At 23.8% G+C, this 13,370-nt stretch overlaps 1 protein-coding gene across 1 annotated transcript in view; it reads left to right on the top strand.

Annotated features, from left to right (window-relative positions):
- Positions 1-13,370, top strand: part of LOC132919693 (uncharacterized) — a 200,910-nt gene that overhangs the window by 87,803 nt on the left and 99,737 nt on the right. Inside the window, exon 5 of the mRNA XM_060981474.1 lies at positions 3,437-3,525. Coding sequence (XP_060837457.1) covers positions 3,437-3,525 — 89 coding nt within the window. The remainder of the gene's footprint in view (positions 1-3,436; positions 3,526-13,370) is intronic.

The raw sequence follows: 13,370 nt of genomic DNA, 5'->3' as shown, positions 1-13,370 counted from the left end.
GTTAGATTAATTTTATCTCATATAAGGTTATGCATCAAAGACTTAGAACATTTTTCACTGTCGAAAAATAAAAATCAGTACTATTACACACACATAGACAAAAAAATTGGATATCTGTTCGAGGATAGAGCACATGAAGAATAATACATGAACATACAATTATTAGCTTGTTTATAATATAACGTATCAAAACAAATACATTAGATACATTTGGGATTTTCCACATACAGATTTCTATAATATTTGTGTGAATTAAGTAAATACTTTATGTAATTGTTTATATAATTTCACTTTGAAAATGTGTCCATTATTTACATTTACATTATTACAGCTAATTACTTATTTACGAGTATATTATTACAAATTATTATCATTACTTTAATCGTTTAATCACTACAATCGTCTAAAAAAAAAAATTAAATTAAATAGTTAATTGATAGTGATGGTGTCGTAGGAATCAAATACTCTCCTTCACCGACAATCAGTTACTATATAGGCAGGTGAAAAAATATTAAGTTAATTTTATTGGTAGGAGTTTAAGATATACATGGCCAAACTTGATTGTTACGCCATGGTTTACAATGTGTGTTCAACGTGTCACTACTTGACGTAAAAACAGAATACTAAATTCAATCAAATTGTTTCACACATCATAATTATATTAAAAATAGGTACAAAGACAAATAATTTATACATACAATTGTACAATAACATACATATTAGATAATATATTGTATACAAATCTGTTAAGAACAGATGGAAATTAATAAAGTGTTAATTATTATCGATTCGCGTTTCAATATCTTAAATTTCGATTTGAGTTAGGCATATAGCTATTTAAATATGTGTTAGATCCTAATTGAAGCGATGAAAAGGAATGGAATGTGTTTAAACATTTTATACATTAAAGTTAAAAAAAAAAATTTATCGTAATTATTTCTATGAAATATACAAATATACATTTTGATTATTGATCAAGGTTTCTACAACCTATAGTAAATATAATATAAGAATGATATCACACAAATTTAAAAAAAAAATAACATTTTAAATGATAAAACTTTGTTTGTACTATTTACAAAAAACTGTTTTTTTCTGATTCTGGACTAATGGATATATTGGTTTTGTATTGGTTTATATGATATTTTATTTTTGTGTCTATAATCAATTTTTGAACAGTAATAATATTTAACATTAAGAGTATACTTAATAAAAAAAATTTTTTTTAGTTATTCCTAATATTTTTCAAAACAATCTGAAAAAAATCAAAAGAAAATTTAAAAAGGGGAAATTATAAGAAACCTAATATCTATAGATAGTTAAAATTGTTTAGTTTTATTTATGGATAATGTTTTATACATTGGAAAATGTTTGCTTGAAAGCAAAACGCTTATAAACACAATCATTGTTACCTCGTACGTTTTTTCTTTTATAATTTAAAAATATAAAGGTACATAAACACGTATTTGTTTTATAAATATATCAAGTTAAAACTTTAATGAAATTGTATACAATGGAACGACTATATATATTTTTATTTACTTATTAAAAAAAAAAAAAAAATTTTAATAAATTATAGTTACTACGAATAACGTATAATATTATTTGATATGCATAATGTTATTTGATGTAAAAAATGGTATTGGTAACTTTCAAGTAAATTCATTTTTTATTTTAAAAATGTCTTAATCTTGAATCTGTGTGTTTAATTTTAATAATACAAATTATCAAAAACCGATTAAAATATATTATTAATTAAATTTATTATATCAATAGTCTTTTACTTATAAACTGCAATTAGACCTAAATCAAATTATTGTATTATACAGCTATATAAGATTGTATTCCACAACACTGATAAAACATACATAATATTATAGTTATGTTTTTAGCACAATAATTTTCAGTTAATGTATTATAGTATCCAAAGTATTCAATAAAATATATCAGAAAACTGTTATTATTATTATTATTATTATTATTTAATATTTGGTATGATATTTTTTCGATTTGTAAATGTATTGTACTATAATGATTATAAAAAAAATATATAAAATAATAAAGACTCTGTCAAAACAGTCAATAATGAAAATATGTACAATAATGATTGCATGTACTGTATTAAACGGCTGATAAAAATTTATATACGATAGTTATTTAAAATATAATATTAAAATTAATATTAATATTTAGCAAAACATTTAAAATAACAATTAATCGTTCAATAACATCATGCCAATATTGATCCGCATTAATTTAATACTATATTAGTATAGTAAATTATAATCCAACGATTAAATACGAACCGTAGTCACGCATTCAAATGAATAGTGTAGTGTGTTGTTTTTTTTTTTTTTTTTTAATTTTTAACGTACCTACTTTAAATAGGGTCCACGCGCACGATGGATTTAAACCACAATTGATGGTTTAAAATGTTTTTGGACAATGTGCTTTGCGATAGTGGACTGAAATCAGAGCTCTAAGCATTCAGTGAAGCAGAATTCGGTCGTTGAGGGAATTATCCAAAACTTTGGCTTTTTTAAATGCTTAGTATTTACGACGCTGTTGACAAGTCACATAAATCATTGAGCGCTTAAATGTTGTTATTTATTATTTTAACAGTTTTGATGGATAAAAAAAAAACTATGTTTTTTATATAGTTCTAACCATTTTTTTGGTAATAATAATATTCATCTGTACTTTTTTGATGGCGCCATCAAATACCAACACGACCATTTGATATAAAAATCTTTTTTTTAAGTGTTTTTCAACGAAATTTCCAGACGATACCCAATGGAGCGATCACCGATAGGGAACACTTTTTCTTAGAATTATTCGGAGTCTACAATAATTATGAGAGTACTTATATTTTTGTATAGTGCACAAAGTACCTGATGTTTTTAAAATTAAACACGCGTGTTCTTAAAAAGAATGTCCTTTTTTGGTAATACTTTTTTGTACATAAATTCAGTATCATTATATTTTTAGTTTCAAAAGCGCTAATTAAATAAATATAATGTCAACCCTTAAAATAATCGCCTTGTAATGTAAATAATAAATAATGTAATAATATGTATAATTTACTTGACTGTCAGTATATTCCGGTTGTGAGAAGCAACGACTGGACTCGAAGGGTAAAAATATGAAAATGTAGGGTTGGAATATTATAATTTAATAACAATAATAATAAAATGCTCAAAAACTTAACGAATTGTATTATTTGGGAGAAAGTAGAAGCGGCTTGATGCACACGCACACACACACACACACACACACACACACACACACATACACTTCTCATATAATATATGTATATGTATAATAGTGATAAACGAGCTGCGTAAACCGTTGACAGGGCCTATGCTGCTAAACAAATAGTCGTGAAGTTTAATTAATGGGATTCTCTAAAACGTTTATAACGTGTGTGTTCTTTCAGACATGTCGGTCGGTCGATCGCGATATGCAATTGTCCTGCCGGATTCACGGGCGGAAAATGTGAAGTACCCGTGGTCAACGTCACTGCTGGTAAGTTAACCAAAGTATTCTATCACATATGTATTATATATATATGACACTATCATTATGTTGTTTAATATTACATTTTATGCTGTACGCAAAAGCATAGCGCGTGGACGTTTGAAACGTCGTGAACGTTGTGACGCACTATAAATAATAGTTACGACATCTGCTTAGAATTAGTGTACGTATGCATATTTTTTTTTTGTTTTTGTTAAAGTGGTAACAATATAGTACTGCCATAATATTATGGCTATAATATAATAAATACTGCTATCCTAAGCACAACTAGGACAACTGCATTTTTCAAAATGGATTTAGCCTATACACTATGTAATTTAGGTACTATTAAGAATTTTCAATAATCATTTTTAAAACCATGTTTTTTCCCCAATAAATACTCAATAATATTTTGAATGACGGAATTCATATTATTAAACCTAAATAGGTACTATGCAAAATAATTAAGAAAAATCAAAGATTATGGATTTATTATTTTTTTTTTTTTTACTTTAAAACCATAAGAAATAAAATACTCCTATCGTTATAACTTGATTTATTTCGTCATAGTATTGGTTTGTAAATATAATAAGCTTAAATATTACACTCGTAGTAACATATAGTATAAGTAAAGTTCTAAATATAATAATTGAAATCATGTATTATTTCAAAATTATTTATATAAATATATAAGTGTGTATACATATATTTTATTTTTTTTATGTTCTCTATTGATACTTTGTTACAAACTATTCTAATATTATTAAATTAATCATCCTTTTCTCATTATTTTGATTTTATCAATTTTTGTTTCATCTTATTCAAATGATAACCATATTCTACACCATATACCAAAGAAAACTTTTGTTATATTAATGCTATGTAAAGCCTTATTCTTACTCGCTTTGAGAATAACTTAGATTTAAATTATTTTAGAACAATATTCTGTTTTCTGCATTCGGTATTCTATTAATGATTTATATGTTACAATCTTTACTTTGGTTTCAACTTTTAATTCACTCTGAAGTATTTAAAAGTTTCCACCTTTTTTAAATATATAATCACTGAATTCAACTCATGTTAACTAATTGTACGTTAATAGGCACAATTTTTAGTTTTATAGTACTTTTACGTTCCGGTATGGAGTTGAATTCGATTTCACTTTCCACGACATTTTTTATAAGTATTACAAATCCTGTTCCAACATCCTTTTTTTTTAAATTTATGATAGAAAAAGGTTAGGCCAACAAAAATAACTTGTTCAATGCCGGCTCATCTCATTTCCCGGAGACTGCTATTGTTAAGTTATAGCTTACAATACCTATAAGAGATTCTGGCATTCGCCTATTCAAAAGAAACTGAGTATATTCCATACTACGATCTTAAAATCCCATAATCTGTTCCTGATTCCATTCGTTAATCCTACTTTGTCTGTTTTTCGAGACTTTTGTATTAGTTCCTTAACATCGTTGCTTTATGATGTGGAGTTGTTTGACCCATGATAATCCCCTATACCCTGAAGGACCAGGCCAATTAAGGTCGTAGTAGGGCTACTGAAATTCACTTGAAGTTCATTTGGATACATATGCCATTTCCCCGAAGCTGTTTTTGTAATTCGTAACAATAGTAGTACTTAAATAATTTTGTTATTCAACTACAATTATTTTACTTTCAATACTTATAAAAATATCGATTAACAAATAACTATAATTTAATATTTAATTATGTTTACTATTGTTTTGTTTTAATTGTATGATTGCTTATAGTAGATAATATGTTTCATTTTTCTTAAAAAAAAAAAAAAAAATTGAAAGTTGGTAGTATGGCAGATATAATTAAGCGCTTATCAAAGTATTTTAAAATGTATTCATATATATATTTTTATTTTTTTTATTTCAGCTTTTATAAATCCTAGTCTTGTAATTATTATCTGCAAACGAGGATTTTTGAGTTAGATTGTATTATTTATGTCACGTAAAAAACAAAACACTAACGAAGGTTATTTATGTGTTGTATGATATACAAAATATACTATGCGTAGTTAATTTCCTTTATTCTAGTATATTCTTAATTATATTAGTTCCTGTTGAGATGGGTTAAATGTGGTGGGAATGGTGATGTAAAATGTCAAAATATATGTAATTTTTAATTTAAAAATATATGAAAAGAAACAAGTTAGTTTTAATATGATTTTTTTTTTTTGGCACTGCATAAATAACGGTTCATTTTTATTATAATAAAAAATGGAATCTAATTTTACATTTCGTATAACACTCGAGATATTGTATCACTTTTTTGAGGCATATTTAAATAGTTAATTTAGGTATGAACCGTATTTGATTTAAAGTGTATACTATTTTATGATCCATTTATTTTTGAGTATATTATTTGATAACGATTATAATTTTATGAAGAAAAATTGAAGTACAATAATTTTGTAAATTTACATATTTAATTTGTATTATTATAATATACCGTATACACGTATTCCCTGTTAGTTTCTATCTAAATTTTAAATATTTTAAACTAGAGTTATAACATGTTATATTCCTTAAAAATCTTTTAATATACATAAATTATAATTAGTTATAGCATTTTTATAAATTAAAAATATATGATATAATATAATGCTTCGTATGTGAAATATAATAAGTAATATGTTTATAAATGTTTATTTTTAAATAGTTAATTTATTAATTAATTATTCTTATTCGAACTTTGAAATTGTTAATAAATAGTGTGTACATATGCAGTAGATACTTTTTAATAACAAAACAAAAATTAAAAATTATGTTCAATGGCTCTATCTAATTATTGTTTTGCTTAAAAGTTTGTGTCAAATGAATAAAATCATTTCATAATATCATTAATATCAATATACTGGTTATTACTAGTTATTTCTTTATAATTATAGGAATAAAACTAATCTATGTTTACCTGAATTATAATAATACGTTTAATTTATTATGAGAAACTATTGGAATTCCTGTAATTTTGTATTTGTGATTAGTTATTTTTCTATCGTTTCAATCTTAGCATAATATTATTTATTATCATAGCACAGTATTGCAAATTAATTTAAATATGTATATTTTAAGCTCTATATAATATTAAAGTATATTGAATACTTATAATGTAATTTTAATAACTACCCATCTATGTAAAAAGTATGGATAAGTAAGCTGCAAAGAAAATTATAGGAGTTGGGATTAAGAAAATATTATATATTATGAGATAAGTCTTATATGTTTGGATTTGATGACTAGTTTTAGTTTCTTAAAGAGAACCTATGTAATTTCAAGTGGAAGAAAGTTTTTAAATTTAGTTACAATCTATTCAGTTAGAATTACGTAGAATTCTAGTATCATTTCTCAAAACCTGCTTTTTTCATAAGAATTATGGCGTAGAACTTCGAAGAACATATTATAATGGAGAAATAGTTTCAGAAAATGTTAAGGGATTGTGATTTATGCTTGGGATACTACAGTAAAATATTTAGTATTGATAAACATCGAACTGAAATAAAAGCTCATTGAAATTTTAATTTAAAATTATATTTGCAAAAGAATATAATTATACTTTTATCTTTTATTTATTTAATGATATGTGTATATCAGGTTATTTTAAAACACATACAATTTAAAACAATTATCTCTCAGAAAATAATGAAATACATATTTATTTTATAAAAATGAATATTTTTAATAGTGTATTTGAACAGAAAATATGATTTTTTTTTATTTAGGTTGTAAAAACAAAACAATTCCATAAAATAATTAATTCCTCTAAAATATAAATTCAATATAAACAATGTATTAATTTAATTGATAAGTTTGATTTAAATAATCTGAATTATGTGGAATTAAAACGTTAAATATAAACTGTTATTTTTTTAATAATTTACGTAGGTATATTTAATATATATTTTATTATTATTATTATTATTTATTAAAAGTGGTTTTAAATCTACAGGCAATCAAAACTGATGGTAGGTTTATCCTACATTATATAAATATTTACACTTTTCACGGTGAAGAAATTTCCTATTAATGAGACCTCATATTGATTATTGTTAGTTTTTGGTTTTTAAATGGTTTCTAGTTCAGTTGTTTTTAAGTCTTTGTTTTAAGTTATCAAGCATGGTTTTGAATTTAAATATATTTATAGTAACTTATCGTTTAATCATTATGTTTAATATACATAAAATCATATAATATATCGTTTTTGATGGACCAACAACAAACTTATAATATTGAAAAAGTATGTTTGGTTTTTTTTTTTTTTTTTTTTTTTTTTTAAACGTAATTTTAGACCGCATACGAAAACCACAGATCGATAATAAAACTTAAATTGGTCACACGAGTGTAGATTATACTCTTGGGAATAAACTGAAAAAGTGTTTTATAAGCTTAAAAAAAAAATTTAAAAACCATTTATACCCATCATTGTTTGGATTTATTCCTTCGAAATTCCCTAACAGATTTTAGGTTCCAAACTGTTTATCGATTATTACTGTTATTAATATATTATACGACTAAGATTAGGAACAATAAGTTGCGTGTAATTGTTTGTTGTTATCGGTAAACCCTTGGGAATTGGATAGTTTATTTTTTATGTTCGCGAAACGATGTGTCTCAAATTCATATACATAGTTTAACAGGTTAAATCGAGGTGTTTTTTATTTTGTTTTACGTAGGTATATAATAATAATATGTGTTATCTCATTTCCAGATGTACCGTATACGGAATATAAAAACGTAACGCTATGAGATATCAATTTTTTTTCCTCGTAATACATAAATTTACTCGGCTACACGTTTTCAAATATGAATAATATATTTAAAAGATAAATTGCTTAAAGGAAATTTTGCTTAGTTTTAATTTATTTTGTATACATGTACCTACAATATATAAGTGTTCATATTACATCTATATGTTTGATATATTTATCAAATATTCGTTTATATCTAAGTTGTTAAGATATTCGCACAAATGAAATTAGTTTTTGTTTAAAATAATGAAATTAATTCAAAAACTTCAAGAACATTTATCATGTCTGAATGACCTTAAGATAAAACTTAATTTTCCATGTCAAAAGATTTTTAAATTAAATATCATTATCAATTTGATATAAATATACATTTATGTATCACTACATTGTGCTACTCAAGTTTTAAGGCGGCTCTACTCGTGAAATTTCAATTAATTGCCCGCTTATGTTCATATTTATGTTTTGGCGTAATATTGTATATAACTGAATAACTAGTGTTCATCGTTTTTGTTAACACGCATAAACAATTATGTAATTGCATGAACACGTTTATTTGTGGATACAAAAAAATATACTAAATACTTAAGCAATATACATTTCCAGTAAAAATTAAGATCTAGTTGGAGAAATGTTAAGATGATATTTTGATTTAATAAGAAATTGTATAATATTAACATGTTTTCATTAACATAATAAATAAACATTAATCAAGTTTGCAATTCTAAAACATTTTATACAGTATATAATAATATTATAAGTATGTGTAATATTGTTTATGTTTTATCGCTGATGGCTGAGATTTGGAGAACTGCTTACGCATTTTCCTTACAGGTTATGTTAAATATATCGTATTCAGGTAACAATACAATATATTTATATATACAGCTAGTGACTTAAGAAATGTTTTTAATACAATATAATATTATCATATTATAATTATTCATATGTATAAGCAATATATTGCAAGTCACTATAGGGTTTCTGTTTCGTTTGACTTGTTTGTACTCAGAATAAATTAGTAGCACCTTTTTAGTCTTTGTACTGTGCTCTAGTGTCCTGTCGTAGATATGTAACTGTATTGTGTGATCCACATACTGATAATCGTATTTATCTTGTAAATCGTGTAAAATATTTATGATTGTATTTTTTGGGATAAATATTAAAAATTGGTCACTTATATATTCTACTACATGATTATTCTCATGTTCTCGTTATCTCTAAAACTACCCTCTTCCAGCAAGCTGACAGATTATTTCAAGCCAATTTGAGTGTTCTAAGTAAGTTACAACTAGGAAGTATATATTTCTTGTCTCTCCTTAACTATATTGCTTTTGTTTTATGTAAAGCAAATCATTTGTCTATATCAGTATACATCACTAACTAAGTCGTTAATCAGCTTACACAGTGTTCCAGTAATGACGAAGTAGATCGCTAATGTAAAACCATCTTTCTACTATTATTAATAATGTTCCTACTTAATTCTATTGTACATATTAATTTAGATTTCTTTATTGGTATTAATTTAAAATCTATTTAATACTTAATAATATTATTTTAATTGTTTACCATTAGGCTATCTACCTTAAATTTTAATAAAAATAAATACATATTAAAAGGAATTTTGATGTGTAGTGGTATGATTTCTAGATATTATGTAATTGAATGTAAAATAGTTGTGTTTGTAGGTTGATTATCTATCATACGTAAATAAAAAGATAATGTATGTTTACTGTATCAACGTATTGCATATATTTTATGAATATCACTATGTAGTGTTGTAACTATCATGCAACATGTGTTTACCAAAGAGGACAAAAATATAAAATGTTAGCACTGTTAGCAGTTACGAGTCTAGGTGCTCTCCCGTATTTTGAGTATTTAACATAAATATTCTTACCCTATAACCTGCAATAGTTTATTAAGTGATCCTGCATGTCCACGACAATGACAAAACTTGATAAATGCAAGCAATACCAAAGCAATATTAGCAATATTACTACGATTTAACGGTTTTTTGTCGACTTAATATGTTATTTTAGACTCCTTTTAGTTATCAAATGTAAGATTTATCAATTCTATTTTCCGTATAGATAATAGTGGATTGTTTACAATCAAAACCATTATAAGATAAAACTCATAAAAATATTTATAATTTCATCTCCACTTCATTTTTTTTATACAAACCCATTGATATATAGTCATGATTTACCTACGTAGGTTTTACCCGGAATTTTGTTTAGTTCATAATTCAAATTGTTTTGCTTTTGTAATCCATCAACAATAATTTTTTTTCCTGACAGATTGTATAATAATATGTTAAACGCTGTATGTACAAGTATGTCTATACGTTGTTGTGTAAATGTAATTTTGCATAATATTTTTATTTTTATTGTCACTACCATATATTTTATCACTTTAATACAATTTATTTTTTATTTGACAATTCATTTATACCAACAATCTTGAAGCCGTACATAATATTTTTAAATATATATAATTTTTTTCGAGTGTTTACTTTTTGAATAACATTATACATTTTTAATTTTATGTTTTGAATCAAAATATTTTCTACTTAAATTACACATTTTTAACTAGCTGTAATATTTGATATTTGGTTAAATAAAAATAATAATTATATCTAATTATATGTTAAAATGTTTATTTCATACCTTAATATTGTACTAAAATCAATTCATTCACATATTTTTAAATCATCATTTTATCTACATATTTTATCCACAATAACATGGTTAGTGAGGTCCATTGCCTTCTTGAAGAATAAATAAAACTAATAACAAATTAAATATTCCATGACTCAATAATTTAGTTGCCACAAATATGAGATTGTCTAAACCACAATGGTTAGTTCGTAAAAAAAAAGTATTGTATTTATTTTTAATACAATATTTAGCTTTTATATACATATATATATATATAATACTATATAATATATTACCACTACGGCTCAGCAAAACTACTATACAAAAGCTACAAATATCGCTTAGATAGTAAATCATATTACAAATATTTATTTAGATTACTTTTGTCCTACTAAAACAAATATTTCTGATAACTTCGCACACTTTTTTGAGTTACTTGAAAACAATAACCTTGTTAGTAGTGATTTTAATTCAAAACATCTTTTGATCCTAACACTTAATGGTATGATTGACATGTTTTAAACAATTTTATATTAAACTATAATCTTAAGATTATCCCTTATTTAAACCTCGCATATTTGCGCTCATATAAGACCAAATATCTTGAAATTGTCTATACTTGTTGATTTATTTATCGAACAATACTCATTATTTCAAAATCTATTAGCATTTTCGTAAATATATTTTTTTTTTTTTTACATATTTTCTAGTCAAAATAAAACAAGACATATTTTTTTTTAATAATAATATTTAAAAATACTTTTTATTGTTATAATTTTAAAGTTTTTACTTTTTTTAATTTTATATTCTAATAAAGCAGAATAGTTTTAAGAGTACTTTGATACATATATAAGTCGAAATGTTGATTAGTAGTTTATGACTTTTAAGTATTTATAGTTTAGGTTAAATTTTCAAAAAAAATGTTAGATGTTGAAATAACAAATGTTGTTCAATAAAAGAATTTCCATACAAAACTATTGTTCTTAGTTGTATAAATTAATGACAAGATTTTCCAGGACTTTATAAACATATACTTTTAATTTTAAATTATATATCCACTACTACAATAAATAATCACAGTTAATAATTTTAGCCTAGCAAATTTTAAATTTTTATCTTTACAGTTGGCTTGGTTTTCAATCACAATACAGTATAGTTATTTAGTTTCACCTATTTATAAAATGATGTTTTTTTATGTAAAAAAGTAATCTAGTATGTATTTTTCAGAGTCAAGTAATCTCCACATAAATTATCATCAAAATTGGTTCAGCGATGGCTTAGTCGTTAAAACGAAACAGTTTTTTGCATTTATAATATTAGTATGGATAGTATTGATTATATTATGAAAAAGATAAAAGTTTGTGTCTTCAACTATTATAATTATAACTTAATATTATAATGTTTAATAAAACAATATAATGTATTATAACATTATTCGTGATAAAATAAAAATATAATATTTGCGTTTATATTTTGAATTGTATTAAATACTCGTCTAGCTTTGCTGATAGCTCATTTTGAATCAAGTCACTATTTTTTTTTATTATTATTGATAAGTATTTTAAATTTAAAAAGTAATGATCAGAAACCCATTACTAACGCAATTCAATTTATCGAAAAATGATCGAGATTTTGTTGAAACGGGTATACCATCATGAATTTCAGTTTTCTTTTTTCGTTTACTATATCAGGAATTCAATTCCACGACCTCCTTTACGTTTCACTGTAAAAACTAATAAACTTTATTCACTTTATTTACATTACAAAAAAATATATAAGTATTGATATTTTTGAACTCCAATCAATTTTATTTTTATCGTATTTTTACTTAGGTATCAACTTTTTTTGTTTGTTCTTTTTTAATTAAATAATTACTTTGTTAATTCATTATCTATACATTTAAAGTTTAATATTAGTAATTAAACCACGGATTATTTTAACCTCTAATTATCATAAAATCTAAGATTTTGATCTATCAAAGAAATATAATATAGACTATTACAATCGTATTGAATTAATTTACTTTAGAATAACTATTTTCGATTCAGTGAGACAGTGACCATAATCTAATTTATTAAAACTTAAAAATTTAGTGTTCAATAGAAATTGATAACAAATAATTACCTATTATACATACATAATACATAATTTATCGAATATAAATTTTGTAAAATGTATGATTATTAGTGTTTTGATAATGTTAAGCGAGTTACATTAATTATTAGGTATGCGGTTCTTTAAATACAAAATAATAATATTATTAACTAACTCATCCCCAATTAATAAATGTTATACTTTAGAGGTATACATAAAAATAAATTTCTCCTCGTATCTAATTATAATTAGAATACAATTTATTTTTCAAATCACAAATATCTACCTTTATAAGTAATATTTTCACATAAATTATTTCAGTTATTTAT

Source organism: Rhopalosiphum padi, chromosome 2 (assembly GCF_020882245.1).
Source record: "Rhopalosiphum padi isolate XX-2018 chromosome 2, ASM2088224v1, whole genome shotgun sequence".
In the NCBI taxonomy this organism is placed as follows: Eukaryota; Metazoa; Arthropoda; class Insecta; order Hemiptera; family Aphididae; genus Rhopalosiphum; species Rhopalosiphum padi.
The sequence above is the reverse complement of the archived record's forward strand: the minus strand, read 5'-3'. Positions and strand labels throughout refer to the sequence as shown.